This window comes from Ylistrum balloti, unplaced genomic scaffold (assembly GCF_031769215.1).
Source record: "Ylistrum balloti isolate Yb309-2 unplaced genomic scaffold, AGI_CSIRO_Ybal_v1 Utg370152, whole genome shotgun sequence".
Taxonomy (NCBI): domain Eukaryota; kingdom Metazoa; phylum Mollusca; class Bivalvia; order Pectinida; family Pectinidae; genus Ylistrum; species Ylistrum balloti.
Window position 1 is genome coordinate 598,044 of NW_026782152.1, and position 18,575 is coordinate 616,618.

General features: G+C 34.1%; 1 protein-coding gene across 1 annotated transcript; it reads right to left on the reverse strand.

The window, feature by feature from the left end:
• Positions 1–1,778: 1,778 nt before the first annotated feature.
• LOC132550833 (MAPK/MAK/MRK overlapping kinase-like) lies at positions 1,779–17,512 on the reverse strand. Its single transcript, XM_060214926.1, has 12 exons — positions 17,163–17,512; positions 15,184–15,254; positions 9,681–9,759; positions 6,454–6,502; positions 5,899–5,916; positions 4,503–4,588; positions 4,107–4,199; positions 3,882–3,983; positions 3,200–3,373; positions 2,837–3,077; positions 2,259–2,453; positions 1,779–1,859 (listed from the first exon to the last, which is right to left on the reverse strand). Exons 1-12 carry the CDS (start codon positions 17,510–17,512, stop codon positions 1,779–1,781), a joined length of 1,539 nt encoding a protein of 512 aa, XP_060070909.1.
• Between the last annotated feature and the right edge of the window lie 1,063 nt (positions 17,513–18,575).

Consider the following 18,575-nt stretch of genomic DNA (forward strand, 5'->3'; position numbering starts at 1 on the left):
CCCTGGCTTTTCACGGGGCCATAGACCCAACAATCAAACATCTAAAACACTATTGGAACAGCATTAACCTGCCATGAAAGTTCATGAGTGTCTATTGAAACTTTAAGTACTGAGCTCTGGCATACAATAACGACACATGCACCAAACAAGTGCATTAAAGCAAAGCACCAAGGTCAAGTAGCTGGGATGAGCAAAACTTTGTTCAGGTAATAAGATAAAGATTTTAAAGTTACTAATGAAAGATAAAGTTTTTAAAGTTACTAATGAAAGATAAAGTTTTTAAAGTTACTAATGAAAGATAAAGTTTAAGAAAAAATTTTTCTCATGAATTTTGAATAAAATCATTATCACCTCAGGTAACAGAGCAGCATTTTACCCTGATTCCATGTTTTTTAAAAGATTTTTTTTCAAATATCTTAATTGAATTGTCATTAAAGGACAGGTTTCTTTCAGTTCACATACATGCAATACACACTGCATACACATTACCACTTTGGTAAAGATAATACACTATACTAAGGGGAGACAACTGCATTTACACTAGAAATGATATAACTTTACCCCAAACAATTGTTGATCTCTGTAGGAAACATACATAATGGAAGACATCAACAACTATAAGATATGATCCTATAAATTCATAATGAATTTATATAGAACTACATTTTAACACCGTCATGTGGAGCCTTCTTCGGTATCATATCAACAGGTAAATTTTGTGGAGCCATCTACTGTATCACATCTACAGGTAAATTTCTGTGGAGCCTTCTACTTCTGTATCACATCTACAGGTAAATTTCTGTGGAGCCTCTACTTCTGTATCACATCTACAGGTAAATTTTGTGGAGCCTTCTTCTGTATCATATCAACAGGTAAATTTCTGTGGAGCCATCTACTTCTGTATCACATCTACAGGTAAATTTTTGTGGAGCCTTCTACTTCTGTATCACCTCTACAGGTAAATTTTTATGGAGCCCATGTCTGTATTATATCTATATCTTAATTTAGAATTCAACTTGCAGCAATTATAGACTGCATTACAGTAAAATACCTGTGTTCTAATGAAGATTTTGAGATGCTTTTGTGAATGATAGTTTTTGTACAACATAAAACCAGCACTGTCTTCATTCTCACATATCCAACTCCCATACACTACCTAAGTACTGTACAAATGTGTATTGCATAAAAAATGACAAGTACAAAATATTGGTCCTCAATGTTAGTGTGTATATAAATCATACAGTCCTCAGGAAAGCTGACAAAATCTCTCACATTAATCATGGAAAAATACCTCTTACCCAGCTAGAACAAGGATATCATCAGCATATCATTAGATATTCATAACATTAAAATAAATAGAATTTCTAATCTTCAAAAAGCATTTATCAATATAGGCATGTATTGATAGGCATATCACAAATATTCATTAACATATGCAAATTATGCATTTGATTACATAATAAACAGTATAACATGTTGCCTTGTATCAATACATTATGTTTGTCAAACATTCAGCAATTGTTTATGTTTATGAACTGCAACATCAGTCTCTCTTGTCTGTAATTATTCCTCATTTTGAATTTTTATTGATATAAAAGTCCAGTTCACTGGGAAAAGAATTGGAATGGAGCTTGACTGTGATGAGGTCACAGTCAGTTCATAATGTCATGGTCCACTGGTAATGCCATCATTAGCTGATCTTATGTCAAGGTCAACTGATGTCAAGGTCAACTGATGAGGTTAATGTTGGCTAATAGTGTCACCCTCTTCGTTGGTGTTTAGAATCCTGCTCCTCCTCGTCTGTCTAGGGATGGTAGTTGATAGCTACTTACAATGTTCTTCGTTGCTTTATTTGCAGGCTGGTAAAAAAAAAAATATATATATATATATATATATATATATAAGCGACAAGTACGATATTTTGTGTAACATTAAATATGTGCATCTTTTGACAATGGCAATGACTATATATTTACATGAGCAGGAATGTTGGTGAATATGGAGATAAAGTGTACAGGATTCCATTATTATCACATTTTATTATATACCATTTCTGCTGTAAATAGTATACAGGTACAACAGCAGTTTGTTGATGTAGAAAGTATATGTGCTATTACCAATTATATATCATTTGATGATTTAGGCAAAATCATTGCTGAATAAAGGCAATCATTTTGTGTATTTAAGGCATGCCGTAAATAAATGACAGCTATAATTCTTTACTACACTACCTAGATATATTTGTGTGTTGGACTTACCTTGTGGGGTTTGTAGGTGGCATTGATACTGGGAAGGAGAGATAAACTAGTTGTGCCCTGGGGATGGTTGTAGGAACTAAATGAGCTGGCGTGGAATGAAGGGTTCAGGGAGTTGGCATGCATTGGAACTTTTGGCAAATTAAGGCCAGTATGATTTGAGAAATGGTGAGTCTCTAGTAGCCGTTTGTGGCGCTTCTGTAATAGAATTAACAGAAAATGAATTATTATTGTAAGACAAATGAACTATCAAATGGTACATTTTTATTTGTTGATTGAAAAGTTACACGTAAAAATTGTGATGTTTCTGTTTCTTTGATGAAAAGTATATATATAGATACACAAATTGCAGTGACATACATTAGAGCTGTCTATACTTTCTAGTTCTGAAGAAATTCCCAAACTTTCTGTGCGATATATTAGCCTTAAGACTGATATGCTTTCAGTCTGATTTCAGCAAAACACCTTCAAAAGATGGCAGGGTATTATGATGAGCATTACAGAGCTCCTGAATCTGTAAAAATGATTGGCAAGAGATCAATCTGCTTCCAATCCTTAGTAACAAAGGGAGACAACCTTACCTTTCTTCTGTCTTTAAAGAAGTGCGGATGAGTAGGTAGGGATTGAGCTTTAGGTAGACTGGGCATTGTGCGGTTTTCATTTTGTGACTCTGTCTTTTTCTTTTCTGTGCGGGAAGTATCCACTTCGATGCCTGATGTTTCCGATGGTGGTGCCTTGATCGTCTCTGGTTTCCTTTCTCGGACCTCCTTCTCCTCCTGCTGCTTAGCCTTGGCTAACATGGCCTGCCGCTTATCTGCCTCCCTGTTAAACCACGGGATTATCAGGTATAAAACAGGAGATCATGAAAAAGGGGATATCTTTGTATTCACACTGTTAAAAGCTTATACAGGATTATTTAGCTGTTTGATAGTTTAGTAGCCTACCTTAGATCCCTGAAGTAGCTATGTCGTATTGCCTGTTTAGCCGACATCCTCTCATCAGGATCATAAGTACACATCTGGTAGATCAGGTCAACAGCTTCAGATGACACGTGGGGTAGAAGGCGCTCCACACCCGTACCCTTCTTGTGGGGGAAATTGAAGTTCATGCCACGCGACCTGAAGAATGTACAAGAATAAAGCATGTGGAGATGAGGACATTGTAATCGCAGATATATTAAGGTCTCATGGCGGAGTTAAGCCACTTCAGCATTTTCAAAATTCACTCGAGTTTTTTTCGGAACAAGCAATGACTATCTTGTATCATCCATTTTCATTCTGAAACATTATTTTATATCAAATAATAAATTTTTCATATACTTTAGTTTAATTCATAAAACATAAACTGCTGATCTTTTTTAGACCTAAATTTCAAAATTATTTAATGTACGATGTGAAATATTTCTGAATTAGAAAAAGTTTTCAACTTTACTTCCCTATGACTATCCAATACAGTAAAACCCACATGCTGTTATGATAACATTTAAGAAATATAAATCATTTACATATAGATTTTATATATATATATATATATATATACATGTACTAGAAGACAGTACCTTGTCATTTAACCCTGAACCTTTCATATACTCATAACCACATATGTTTTCCATTGAGCAAACCTTACTTTTTAAGTTTGTTGAGAACACTGGGATCTGGGGTTCCTAAAATGTCATGTATCTTTGCTATCTGGTCCACTTCATTTGAGCCAGGGAACAGTGGGTGAAGACTACAGAAAGAGAAACAGAATGTTAAACTTTCATCCTTGAATATGATTAAAAATTTTTTTATCTTTCAGGTGATTGCACATGCATATCACAGGTTAAAAACAAAAAGATTACTCCAGACCTACCTAAGAATTTCGAAGAACACACATCCTACACTCCAGATGTCCATCTTGTAAGTATAATAACCATCAGTCAACAGACACTCTGGCGCTCGGTACCTGGACATGAAACATCAATTTGTGTTTTGTTTTTTAATGAATTTTGAAGATTATTCATTAAATTGCTAGTGAGTTTTAACTTTTTATTGCCTTGTTTATGATACTATTTCATCAGAATTACACGCCCTTCATCACCACTAAACATTAACCAGTTAATGGGGGTTGAGCTGAATGGGGAAAATAATTTAGGATAACAAATTTTTAAACGGCAGTTTTCCTGTACATTTCAATTTGGAAAAAGTGATAAAGTGATGAACTCTTTTCGATTTAATGTTTTACCAAATAACACTTAAAAGAGCTCACCATCGTGTAGAAATATATTCCGTGTAAGGTTGTTTTGAGTACACACTTCTACAAGAACCAAAATCTGCTAGCTTCAGCACATCCTCCTACAAACAGGTGAAACATCATGTATTTCCCCAATATAGACTTTTCTCATCAGTAACATAAAAAAATACTGGTACATTTAAATACCAGGTATTAAAACATTAATAAGAAACTGGCAATATATCTGATAAACTTTATCACACAGATGATACATTTTACAGCCTGGTCACTGTGATATGGAAGCGAATCTTATTCGAAGTTTTTGTCTTCCTATTCGTGTATCATAATTTATCTACCATCAGCATATCTGATAAAAATTTTTTTTTTTCAAATTGATTATTTCAGAATTTTATATCAAAGATAAAATGAAGATGGAAGTAAAATCTCTTCAGATTTCTTAATTGTCTCCGTTAACCGTAAATAAAAAATGTTCACATCTATAATAAAAAGAAAAAAAAATTCTGCAAATATTGGTCATTACAGAAATTATAATTAATGAAAATGTTAGATGGGAATAAGTAAATAACCAAAGACTGCTATTATCTGATATACAATTTTAAATACAAGAAGATCATGTGTTCAAATTGTCTGATTTATATAAACTTTGTCTGATAATTGCATCTTTCGTTAAATAAGTCCATATGTACAACTGTAAATTACAAATATATTAACTTCATGTCACAAATCATCATACATTTATATATATTATAACTTCAAGCAGAGCTGAAATTCGTCAACTGGTCATATGGATTAAAATTCAATATTAAAAAACAAACTAGAATATTAAACCAGGTTTAAATAAATAAAAACTAATTGAAGAATATATATAATTCTGATGAATATATATGTAACATACATCAATAAAAAGCCAAAAGGACATTTTAAACCACTCTGAACGGAATTAACAAGCTGCTTAGGGTTGTCACACTCTAGTATAAGACAAAACTGTTGGGTGTTCATGGGATACTCTCAATGTGCATTGGTTCAATGGATAATTCTGGTTCATGAGATAAATTCTGGTTCATGAGATAATCACAACTGTCTGATGCAAACAAGTATATATTGTCTGTGGTTTGAACACAAGGTTTATTTTTTAATATATATTGTTAATGGTCTAGTTTAAAAAGGTGCTATTTTCGCAATATACATTATATACAGTAGAAATCACACTGTTCAAATTATCACCCTAAACTATATAAGAAATCATATTAACTACATGTGTATAGTTATTTTGACCAAAACAGTAAATATTACCAATGTTCAGATACAAAAAAAAGTTCATAAAAAAAAAGGTTTATGTGGATGAAGAAACAACACACAGATATGTGTAACTGGGATAGACACACAAGGATGTTGAAGTTAAAAGAACCACCTTATCACTGGAAGCCAGCTGAAAACAAGTTAACATCCATTATTTTGACCATAATTTCAAAGATAAAGATTAAATTTCAGAAATAAGGAATTTTTCTCAACATTTATCATATTAATTGGATTGAAATAAAGACCAGCCAATATAAAAACTGATCTAGTTAACATCTGTCACTACCCTCAGTTAACAATGCTCAATCAGTTTCTGTATTCAGTAATAACATTGGGTATTTGGTAATTATAGCTATTAGTATGTAGTCCGTAGATATAACTTCCGTATTACTCTGTACTTGTAGCTACCATACCAAAATAATAATCCTTTTCAGAAGGTCAATTCCATGGGCTAGGTCTATTCCAAACATAGTTACCAATTTCAATAGTGTTTCATTTGGAGGGGCAAGGTATCAAAACTGAAAGTAAATCCTCAACAACACAAACAGTTGTAAAAAGTGTACTACGATCTACTAAATGATTCCACCCTTAACCATCACAGGTTATATAGAGTATACAGTCTACATCTAAGGTACTACATTTCACAGAGCCTATATCATATACATACCTTGATTAAAATGTTCTCAGGTTTCACATCTCGATGAAATATACCATTCCTGAAATAAAATCAATTTTAGCAGTGGAAAAAAAAAATCATTTTTTGGAAAATCTTTGTATTTTTCATTTCCAGATTTTCTTCCACCAACCAGATTTCAAAAAAAGCTCTAAACATACATTTAATGTCTTCAACTTAAAAGTACAATGTCATTTTTTATTTTTCACATAGATTTTTCATTATTTTCACAAAATAACAGCCAGTTATGACTGCAAAACGATAGCAATGATCAGTAAATTAAGGGATAAAACATTATAATGTATTATGAAATAGAGCAATTATTTGAAAGAATTCACATTCTTTCAAGATGAAATAAGTGAAGGTATTATGCTTGTGTACAGGTTAACGCAAGTCTAGAGGCAATGTCACGCTACTACAGACAACAGGTGGAGAGTCAATGAAAGTGTAGAGGTCTAGGTTAGGGTAAAGGTCAAGGCTACAATAAAGGTCAATGCTGCAGCAAAGAGGAATGCTACTAGAAAGTTCAGTGTTAATGAAAAGGTCAATGTTAGTGTAAAAAGGATGATATTGTGAAGGTCAATGTGTAAAGTCAATCTTTAAAAGTCAATGTTAGTATAGAGGTCACAGTCTTTGCAAAAGTCAATGTTAGTATAGAGGTCACAGTCTTTGCAAAAGTCAATGTTAGTATAGAGGTCACGGTCTTTGCAAAAGTCAATGTTAGTGAAGAGGTCAATTTTTTTTTGTATTTTAGTTTACAAATTAAATTTAGTGTAAAAGACTTAATATTTCTATTCAGCTAAATATTAGGTGTAATGTTAGTGTAGGTGTCAACATTCGTATAAAGGTCAATGTTAGTGTAAAGGTCAATGTTAGTGTAAGAGTCAAAGTCAGTATAAATGTCAACGTTAGTGTGAAGGTCAACGTTCGTATAAAGGTCAATGTTAGCGTAAAGGTCAATGTTAGTGTAAAGGTCAACGTAAGTCATTGTCTACATGAAGGTTAATAAAGTGCACAGGCCAATGTTACTTATTAGGTGCTGATATCTCATACATATAAATAATGCCAATCACAATACAAATCAAACATATGGAAGCAATGAGGATGAAACCAATGTAACAGCTTTGTCACCAACGATCTACGTCTACACTCTTAATACAAAAGTATGTTGAGAACAAATCATTATCATTAAAGTTTCAAAGAATCTTACATGACAAAATGCCAACAGAATGCTTTCAACATTCATCACAAAATTTAACAGATTTGTTTTCATGCATGACAGAACACGTTACATTTCAAAGTACGTAACTATCATTTCAAACATAATTCTTTTAATGCAATTGCTTTCCTTCATTTAATATTGCCAGAGAGATTTTTATTTTTCAAATTTAGATAAGAAAGTACTTTAATATATCCATGAAATATGCAATTTCCAGTATGGTAAAACACTCATATCAACTCAACAAGCTAATGAATTAGCAGCTGATACAAATATGTTAAAGATCTTTCTTGCATTCTATGGCGATATCATTATTGGTATGTGTTTGGCAAGTATCGACACACTTTTTAAAAGACCGGCACTGATATTGGTATTGAATAGACCTGATATTACTGCTTTCATGATATACTGGGATATTTAAAGCAACTGATAGCGTTAGCATAGGATATCATGCTTGTTAATTTGAAGCAAAGCCAGTAGAAAATTGTAAATCAAATCTAGGGTCAATTTAAAACTGAACCAAATATTATTGCAATTATCTGACCAATTATCAAACAATATTTATCATGCATACATAGATCTGATATCTAAATTTGAATTTCAATAATGAATTTAATGGGGTTTTTTTTGTTTGAATATATCAGATATATCAAAGCATGCAAAGCTAAGCATTCAAGGCCATATTTTCACCACAAATCTTTGTGATTGGTTAAAACCTGTTTTCTTTTGAAGCCAATCAGATGACTTGATAAACAGGTTTGTGGTGTGGCCAGTTGCTTCCATACTACATACCTATGTAAGTGGTCTACTGATTTACAAAGCTGATACATATAATTTCTAACAGTTGCCTCAGGCAAATATTGACGTTTATCTGTAAGGAAACAGAAGATATCATAGGTCAGATATGTGGAGGATTAAAAGTGACCCAAACCTTGTGGCCCATATCTCAAACTGCATTCTCTGTGCAATATTAGGTCAAAGTTCCATCATTTTAGCTGAATCTTTGAACATTAACAAGGCATTTAAGAGGGGAAAAACATCTAGTTAGGAATGAAATTGATGAGTATTTGGGTTGTTTTTAATACCAAATATATCATTCACAAAATTTACTTTGACCTTTGACCTTGAGTTCCAGAAAGCAACCCAAAGCAAGAACTCTCAGGTACTACATGTTTGCTATAATGCAGAGCAGCAGTTTTGAAATGTAGAAAAAGATTTGTAAACAAAATGTTTTAAACACCTCTAATTTTGATTGACAATTTTTTAGATTATTGTTTTAAACAGACAGTCATTCAAAATCAAAACGATGTATATTCAAAATAACATCACTTCAAACCAAGTAGAGACACAAATGTGGCAGAGAATGCAGTTATGGTTTAATAGGGTCACATCACATCAACTCACACTGACTGACCTAATCATATAAAGTGATCATCGTAATTATCAATGTCTCTTTTATTTTTCTTTAGACAAAAAAGAAAAAGAAATGAGACTTTAAATAGGACTAAAGAAAAAAAAATTTATCTTAAAAAACTCAACTTCCAATGTTTTGAAATATTAGTTCAAAAGCAAATTTCTTATATCTGGATTGCATTGTAAAACAGAGCAAAGCTTTTTCCTGTACAATGCATGACATCTGACAAACTAAAGTTGTAGCACAAAGACCAGCCATGTTTCCCTGAAGATTACATACTTGTGTCTTCAACAGCTGATTTTTAGGAAAATTTCGCTTTCAATATTTTTTTTTCACTTACCAATAGTAAGCCTAATGACCAGATTTAATGTGACACATATTCAATTACTGTAGTGTATCTGGCAATGTATATTACCTGACCTGACACAACTTCCAAACAAAAAACTAAATCATTTTTGCAGGTGTACTTCTGGGGGAAACATGGCATATTCTAAAAGTATAGGAAGAGACAACAACTACACAGGTGAGGGGACTAGAGTGCTGCCATCTCTGGCCTATATCATTTACACCAACAATTATACACCTTACCTATGCATATGCTCAACAGATTTTAAAAGTTGATACATATAGTGTTTAACTTTCCGTTCTGGTAAATAATGTCTTTTTCCTGCAAATGATATGTTATTTGGTTAAAAACTGAAAAAATGGCATTGATAGGAAATTTAATGCGTACAAATCCCTAACTCAAAGAGACATCAAATATCCTATTTTTTTTCTTATTCTGTAAATTATGGTAGTAGTATTCAAAATACTTATACTACCTTACTTTTCCTAATTTGGTTTACAACCTTGCCTGTCCTAATAAATATACCTTGGATTAGTACTGATGGTACAAAGTTCTGGAGTTTACTAAAGCTTCAACCAAGAGGGAAGAAATTATTTTGAAACAAAAATGACCCTTTCTAAACATTTTTTGCAATTTTATTCAGTCCTCTAAATGGAAAAAAAACAAAACCCTTTGAAAATAACGATCTTGATAGTAATCAAATCACAGAATACTGGTCTTTTTCAACCTAATCACAGAATAGTGGTCTTCTTCAACCTATCAACAGAATTCTGGTCTTCTTCAACCTAACCACAGAATACTTGTCTTCTTCAACCTAACAACAGAACACTGGTCTTCTTCAACCTAATCACAGAATAATGGTCTTCTTTAATCTCACTGAATACTGGTCTTCTTCAACCTAACAACAGAATACTGGTCTTCTTCAACCTAATCACAGAATAATGGTCTTCTTTAATCTCACTGAATACTGGAAAATTTCATTACAGCATACATGCATCTGTTTTCATGCAAAGTAAAAACATTATCAAACAAATTTCCATAGATAGAAAAGCTGACCTTGACTTTGAAACCTCAAAACATTATCAAAAGTATTTCTGTATTTGATCTTAAGACATTGTGACTGATGTCCCTAAATAAATGAATCATTAGTGATGGCATCGCCGAGGGATGGAACAAGACGAGAAGCGAAGGAACAGAATGGGTAACACTATCTGCCTACACCCACTCCCTGTTAAATAACGGAAGCTAATCTATAACAGATACAAGATGATCAAGGCATTCTAATACATGGACTCTACATACTGTTCAAACAAAGAAATAAAGTTACTAGAATTATATCACAGAATTAAATCACTTTCTCTATATAGCAACAATGACCTTTGAATCACGAGACACAAACTTGTCTGAGTTATTCTCAGACATGACCTTTGAATATATAGATATAGTTTGAACCAAACTTTTCCAGAATAAAAAATACTGGAGTGATATCATTGGGTGGGTTGGTATTTTCTATGAATAGTAATGGTGATCTTGAACCTTGGCATCCCTGAGACACAAACTTATTTGGGATAATGTTGTAGCTGAACTTTGTATACAGTTTTACAACACATGGCAAGGATGTTATGAGTTGTTTGCTGGGTTTATCATCCCATCAACAACCAAATTCATTTTGAGGCAGGGTCTAGTTATAGTAGCAGCAGTTACCTTACTGAACAACATATGGGAGGCCAATCACACTACCTAGAGTAATTCTGTGAAGTGTCTTGCCCAAGGAGACAACATGTCAATACTGACTAGTTTGTTTACCAGCACCATGAGAAACACAAACCGCAACATATAGAGTATGGAAACAATTCACTTATCCGATAAATAAATCATCACGACCAAGTTCATCTATCGTGAATATTTATATATATTTCACATATACATTAAAGGTAAGTCTTTGGGTTGTATTCATACATGTGTAACCAGACATGGAAGAATGATGATGGGAAATAGGTAAAAGACCTATTAGGCTTTCTTCACAACCACGACGGAGGACATTCTTAAACAACTTTTTAGAAATCATGATTAGAATATGTTTCTTTCTCTTACTTTATCATCATCAAGCAAACCTCACTGTATGTAATAACATCAAATATTTACGATGGGAGATAACTCTAGCTTATTTCACAGTACAGTGCAGGCCCTTTAATAATAAATGAGCTGACAGCTTAATTAGTAGCTGACACAAGCTATCATGATACAGAGGTAAAATCTATGGGTTTAAATAGCACATTCCAAACCTTCCGGGAAATCATCATCTGTAACTACTATCAGACTGACTTGAAGTTCACATAATGAAATGAAGTTAATGGCAACCTATAAAGTCTTTAAAAAGTCTTATTACTCGTCTATCTGTATATCTTTGTATGTGCTTTGATATACACTTATTTAATTATGTGCAAAGTATTCACATCTCTGTTTGCTAATTTACATTCTACCTCCAATTAATTTTTCAGTTCACTAACAATCACGTTAAGCTTGTGGGAGGTCACATGACCCTGAAATAATTGCCTTATTACATCAATAACTATCAGCTATAATGGTGGGGGGTGCGTCATATTAAAATCAAATTTCATGGTTATTTACGGCACCTGAAAAACCCTGGGGTAAATCCTCTCCTGATGCATTATTAAGTGACAGTTAAATGTTAACTGATCATGACAATTAAATCACACGTTGTGCATGGTACATGCACCAGTGCTTATGTTTACTTTACAATGGCTTCTGAAACAACCAGTTTCTGTTACATGGATGGGGATACTTTTCCCCCCTATTTGTTGTGTTTTTGCAGAAAATGTGTGTTTAAAACAAGTTTTTTCCCAGTGAGTTTTATTTCTTTATACCAGCCACGACAAGGAGAGACATACTTCTGACATGATTATCCAACTCGTACATCTGTACTACCATACACGACCATCTCGGGGATATCTGACACCAGTATAAGGAAAAGGAACCTTTCAACACAAGGCGTTACCACAAACCTCGGCACATTTTATTCTAAACACTTAACGAAGTTTGGGCCTGTTTCTCTTTTAAATTATATATAAAAACACATGCCATAAAAAATTTTCAATGCTCAATAATATCATTAAATCGACTGTTTCAATGATTTTGTTTTTATCTCTAAAGCACACAAACTCTGGATCATAATGAGTCAGCTCTAGTGACCTTTGTCTATGGCCTTGAAATCTGTAGAATTACAACAGCCAGACTCTGAAAACATTTGTCCCAGTGACCTTGGTATAACACTTTAAAATATACATTATGAAAAAGACTCAAATGGTTCTAGTAGCCATGGACAAAAGTGAAAATAGATTCCCTTTATATTTTTCATCTCTTCTTGACTTCAGACAGTCTACTTTACGACTTTTCTACCTTGGAGGTTATTGTAGCCAGTCACTGTTTACAAAGGCTATATTTAATGATGTTGTACGTGTAGTCCAATGAGAAAATCAATCAGTAGGGAAAAAAATTAAGATAATAGCAAAGCATTAAATTAAAGAAATTTGACACATCATTAAAACTCAATTTTCACTATCTGATTAAAATTCCATACTTTAAAAGGTCTAGTTCACATGAATAACAAGGTGATTTATGCTAGATGTCGATCGTGAAAGGTCTCAATGTTGTTGAAGTTTGCTTGGGCATTATGTAGAAGTAGAAATTTCACCTGATGGATTTTTATGGTCAATAGAATGTTTGAATAGATATAAATAAAGCCATAAATAATTATCAATTTAGAACAAAATTATTTAACTTTTCGAATAAGTACCCATTCCTTTTACAAAAAGTATTTACTTTCCAGTAAAAAAATGCAATAATCCATTTGCTAAGGAGAATTAATCAGTAAAGACTGCAGGAGAACAAAGGTAGAAAAATCCATACCGCCATTTAGTGATAGGCCTGTTTAGGAAAAGATCCTAATTGATATTGGTTTTACATAAATACCAGACCTTTATGCTGACATAAATATCAGTGTTTTCTTCGTGGTAACAAACTCAACTGAACAATTTGTTCTCGAGGGCATTCTCATAATTGTTCTGGAGTTAGCTGAGCCATAATGTCAGTTGACACATCTGCACTATCACTCAATCATTAACAATTAAAACGATTACTGACCGGTATTTGTTGAATTGTGCCTATTATATCCCTGTTATCTACAATGAACTGATTCTTTCTTCATCAAAACACAGAAATGAATTTGATATTTGTAATAGGTGTGAGGAAATTAATATTTAGTTTGTAGCAATTAACAGAAATACTGTTCTGATAATAGGAGCCTTTGAATACCGTATTTTACTGAAAGTGAGCCCAAGCTGACAGAGTGACTAGAGGTCACTGTAACCCTAGCTGACAGAGTGACTAGAGGTTTTTGTATCCCTAGCTGACAGAGTGACTAGAGGTCACTGTAACCCTAGCTGACAGAGTGACTAGAGGTCACCGTAACCCTAGCTGACAGAGTGACTAGAGGTCACTGTAACCCTAGCTGACAGAGTGACTAGAGGTCATTGTAACCCTAGCTGACAGATACCAGAGGTAACTGTAACCATAGCTGACAAGTGACCAGACCTTACTGTAACCCTAGCAGACAGAGTGACTAGAGGTCACTGTAACCCTAGCTGACAGATACCAGAGGTAACTGTAACCATAGCTGACAAGTGACCAGACCTTACTGTAACCCTAGCTGACAGAGTGACTAGAGGTCACTGTAACCCTAGATGACAGATACCAGAGGTCACTTTCACACTATCTGACAGAGTTACCAAGGTCACTGTAAACATATTTGACTGAGGTACCATAGGTTACCATAACCCAAGCTGACAAAGGCACTGGAGGTCAATCAAGTCTTGCTATCACAGTTTTCAGAATTCAGTTCAACCATGGCCAATAGCAATACCTGTCATTACTGGAAGCTGAAGAATTAAGATGTAATGCCACAAACTCACGCTAAAAGCCCAACAGAGACAATGTCTGCTTTTGTAGTTACCATGTTTCAATGTATTTTTGTCAGCAGTGATGCATAATTTACATTTAAGCGTTCCCACCTCGAGGAATGATATTTATATGTACAAGTAACCGACAAATCTTGACTGAGTTGTGATATCCACCCCAGGATGATAAAAACTTCCCGTAACTATGACAGTTCCAATGTTATGTTTCAATAAAAGAAAAACACCTTGGAACATGTTATTTGTGGCTACCTGCAGGAACAAGACTGTAGCTATACAGTATTCACCTTCAAGCCATAGAAACTGTTTATACAACACAATCAACTGCAGCCTCTCAATAACACAAGGAAAACTGTATAAAAATTCTTGATTGCACCTATAGGCAGTATTGGTTGAGGATCAGAACATTTATATGTGATTAATACATGTATAAAAATGTGGGTATGATTACAACAAATGGCAGTGGGACTTAATTCATAACTTTGCATGGAAATTCCTCCTCAGGCTGATTTTGTAATAATTGGTTTCTGAACCTTTCTGCTTGATCTTCCTGTTGTAAAATCCTAGTAGTAAACCTTGGAAATCTATAGACAGTATAATTGGTTTTTCCAGATCACTGTTCATGAATGAATGAACCTCAGATTGAGATGTGAGGTTCTGGCTGGATAAATATATTATTCATAAGCAGACTTGACAGTCTATGTAAGAAAATATTGCATAGATTAGGATGATTTTTGTAATGGAGTCTTACCCCGAATCAGTTCATAAATATTCATGTCCATAAGTTCACAAATCAGCACCAATGTTCCTGATTTTTTGTCACTGAAAAAATATAAAACAAAAACAAAATCACTTTAACAAATATGAATTTACAACTAATACAAATTTATAATTCTACAGTTTTAAATCAATATTACAACATTGTTTAATTTTTTCTTCACCAAGAAAAGTATGGGTGAAAATTGTGATTTTTTTGTATTGCTGTTGATATGCAAGTATTAAAATGACTGCTAACATGTGAAGCAGAAAGGAAAACAACATAACTGTATTTGGCAAGTTCTACAGTCTACAAAATACATACTCTAAGGATCATTTTCAGAGCATACACAATTTTAATTTGTAAAACTTGTTTTTGTGACTCAGAGATGATATAACAGGGACATTTTCTACCATGACTCGGTCCTAAACTGTACAAATTTTACAGTATATGTGACGGCAGACATTTTAATAGTAATGACCTCTGACCTAGACAACAACATGAAATCCTCCCAATCTTTAAGATCTGTACAAAGCATGACTATAATTTGTACCCATGTATGTAGGATTAATCATACTAAGTCATTTTCTGATTGAGATAAGAAAATCACCATTTAATCTACTGCTCATTCTCCATTACAATACAAGGTCTAGTATGAAGACTTTTTCAATTTTTTTTCCAGCGAACCAAACCAGCGAAAATGACCTCATGAATACAAATTCCACCCTGTAACTTGATGCTGGACTACAGGTTCAACAAGAGAAAATTAAAAATTTGGCTGGTACAATATCATGAAATTTAGAACTTGATACCTAAACTGAAATATATCACCTGAATATACAAGACATAGTTCCTAATTTATCATCTCCAGAGATCAAAGATCATGACCATGGTAACTTCAATCAGAAATATGGCCATGTCAGGTTCAGAGTTTAATAATGAATGTCTCTTTGCAGATATCTGGAAAGTTATGAAGTAATAAAATTACTTCTTTTGATAATACTTTTGTGAAAATGCTTTTCAAATACGTGTTATTTTTGAAGTTACAAAATCTTTGACATTCAAGCTCTACAGATACTGATAGGAAACTTGTCCCAAGGACTAACAAAGGGAGATAATCAAGCTAGAACATACATCTTCCTAACAACTTATGTTTGTTAAATGCTTATCTGTTAAAATTCATTTTACTGGTAAGTAACATTTTTGACAAAATTAACAACAAAATTAACAGTCTAAAATATCATGAAAAAAATGTATTTGTTTATTGTTCTCTAGACTGGTTTATAATGCCCAAATAAAACTTATTTACAATTACATAGTATTACAGTACATGTTTACACAATAGACGTAAATCAGGACATTTAGAATATTTACCAAATTCTATAACATCATATCACTAGCTCTGTTCATATCACATTGTTACCCCCATACCATATAAGGCTTGGTCAGCAAGGTATTTAAGTCATGTCAAATTCTTTTAGTAGAGACTGCTACCCTGATGATTATCGCCTGACCTAAATCTCGTCTTACAAACTATCATAATACAATTTAAATCATAATAAGGGTCTGTTCCAGTGGTATATCTCTGCCTGTTAAAACAAGCAGTCCAGGGGCCTTATGAAATTCATTTTTGGTCTTTTTATTTTTACAATTAAAACATCTTGAATAAGGTGCATGCACATCAATTAATGAAATGTTCAATAGTTAGAAACTGCATGAGAACAACGTTTTCCCTGGTACTTTGTTCCCTGGTGTCGGGCCGAAATCTTAGGTCAGTCTTCCTAGCATGGGTACATGCAACTAATGTAAGAGGTTATGAAGTAGTTGGTAGGGGATTCCAAATCACTTCCAATTTACATCTGGTATGTATGAAATAGATACAAATGTTGACAACACAATCTCCATTTATACATCGTCAAAACCCCTGGTCTGAAGAATACTCAAGAAAAAGACTAAAACTCCTTCATTTGTACTGAAATAGGGCATCAGAATAAGCTGTCTTTATTTTATCTGATCTCCCAGCATCATAGGGAACAGTAGGGTTAGTGGTGTTGGAGATGGGAGTGTGGATGTTGGAGATAGGGATGTAGGTGCTGGGGAGGAGGTGTGGGTGTTGGAGATGGAAGTGTGGGTGTGGGTGTTGGGGAGGTGTGGGTGTTGGAGATGGGGGTGTGGGTGTTGGAGATGGGGGTGTGGGTGCTGGGGAGGAGGTGTGGGTGTTGGAGATGGGAGTGTGGGTGTGGGTGTTGGGGAGGAGGTGTGGGTGTTGGAGATGGGGGTGTGGGTGTTGTTGAGGAGGTGTGGGTGTTGGATATAGGGGCATGGTTATTGGAGATGGGGGTGTGGATTTTGGGGAGGAGGTGTGGGTGTGGGGTATGGGGGTGTAAATGTTTGAGACAGGGGTGTGGGTGTTGGAGATGGGGGTGTGGGTGTTGGGGAGGAGGTGCACCATCTTTCTTAGATACAATTTTCAATTTTTGAGCATGTCAATGATCAAAACTGATTTAATCTGTTCATCTGTTTTGGACAAGTATTTAATTGATAATTCACAATGGAGAAACATAATAACGAGGTGTCACCATAATTACTGGGAGGCAAACATTGGATTATAATTTGTTTAATCTTATCATTAAATCTAAATCAATATTGTCACTTATTTCTTCATTTGTCCGTGTATACACAGGCCACTTTATTTCTCTGCATAAAGTCAATAAACGTTTCACACCAACACCAGGTATATATTTTGAGTGTTGTATTCAATATAAGTTCCATGTTCTCTGTCACCTATAACTGACACCTTTCAAGGACCAATTCCTATACACAGTAGTGCAGTGGTGTATCAAGATATCAGGTTAAAGGTATACCACACTACCAGATACTACAGGCCTAGTAACAGGGTGAAAGTGCCTATCATGTAAACTTTGTTGCTTTAATTTCTCAGTAAGTCAATATTTATCTACATGCTAGGGAGTTATCCAGGTATGTAAACCTATAGGAATGAATATCTTAATCCCACTGTCCAGCGGTCAAATACTGGAGTAAATAGTGTGATACAACCAGGACTAGATGTACAAGTCTCACTGTCTGGTCTAGTACTGGGCTAAATAGTGTGATACAACCAGGACTAGATGTACAAGTCACACTGTCTGGTCAAGTACTGGGCTAAATAGTATGATACAACCAGGACTAGATGTACAAGTCTCACTTTCTGGTCTAGTACTGGGCTAAATAGTGTGATACAACCAGGACTAGATGTACAAGTCACACTGTCTGGTCTAGTACTGGGCTAAATAGTGTGATACAAACAGGACTAGATGTACAAGTCACACTGTCTGGTCAAGTACTGGGCTAAATAGTGTGATACAACCAGGACTAGATGTACAAGT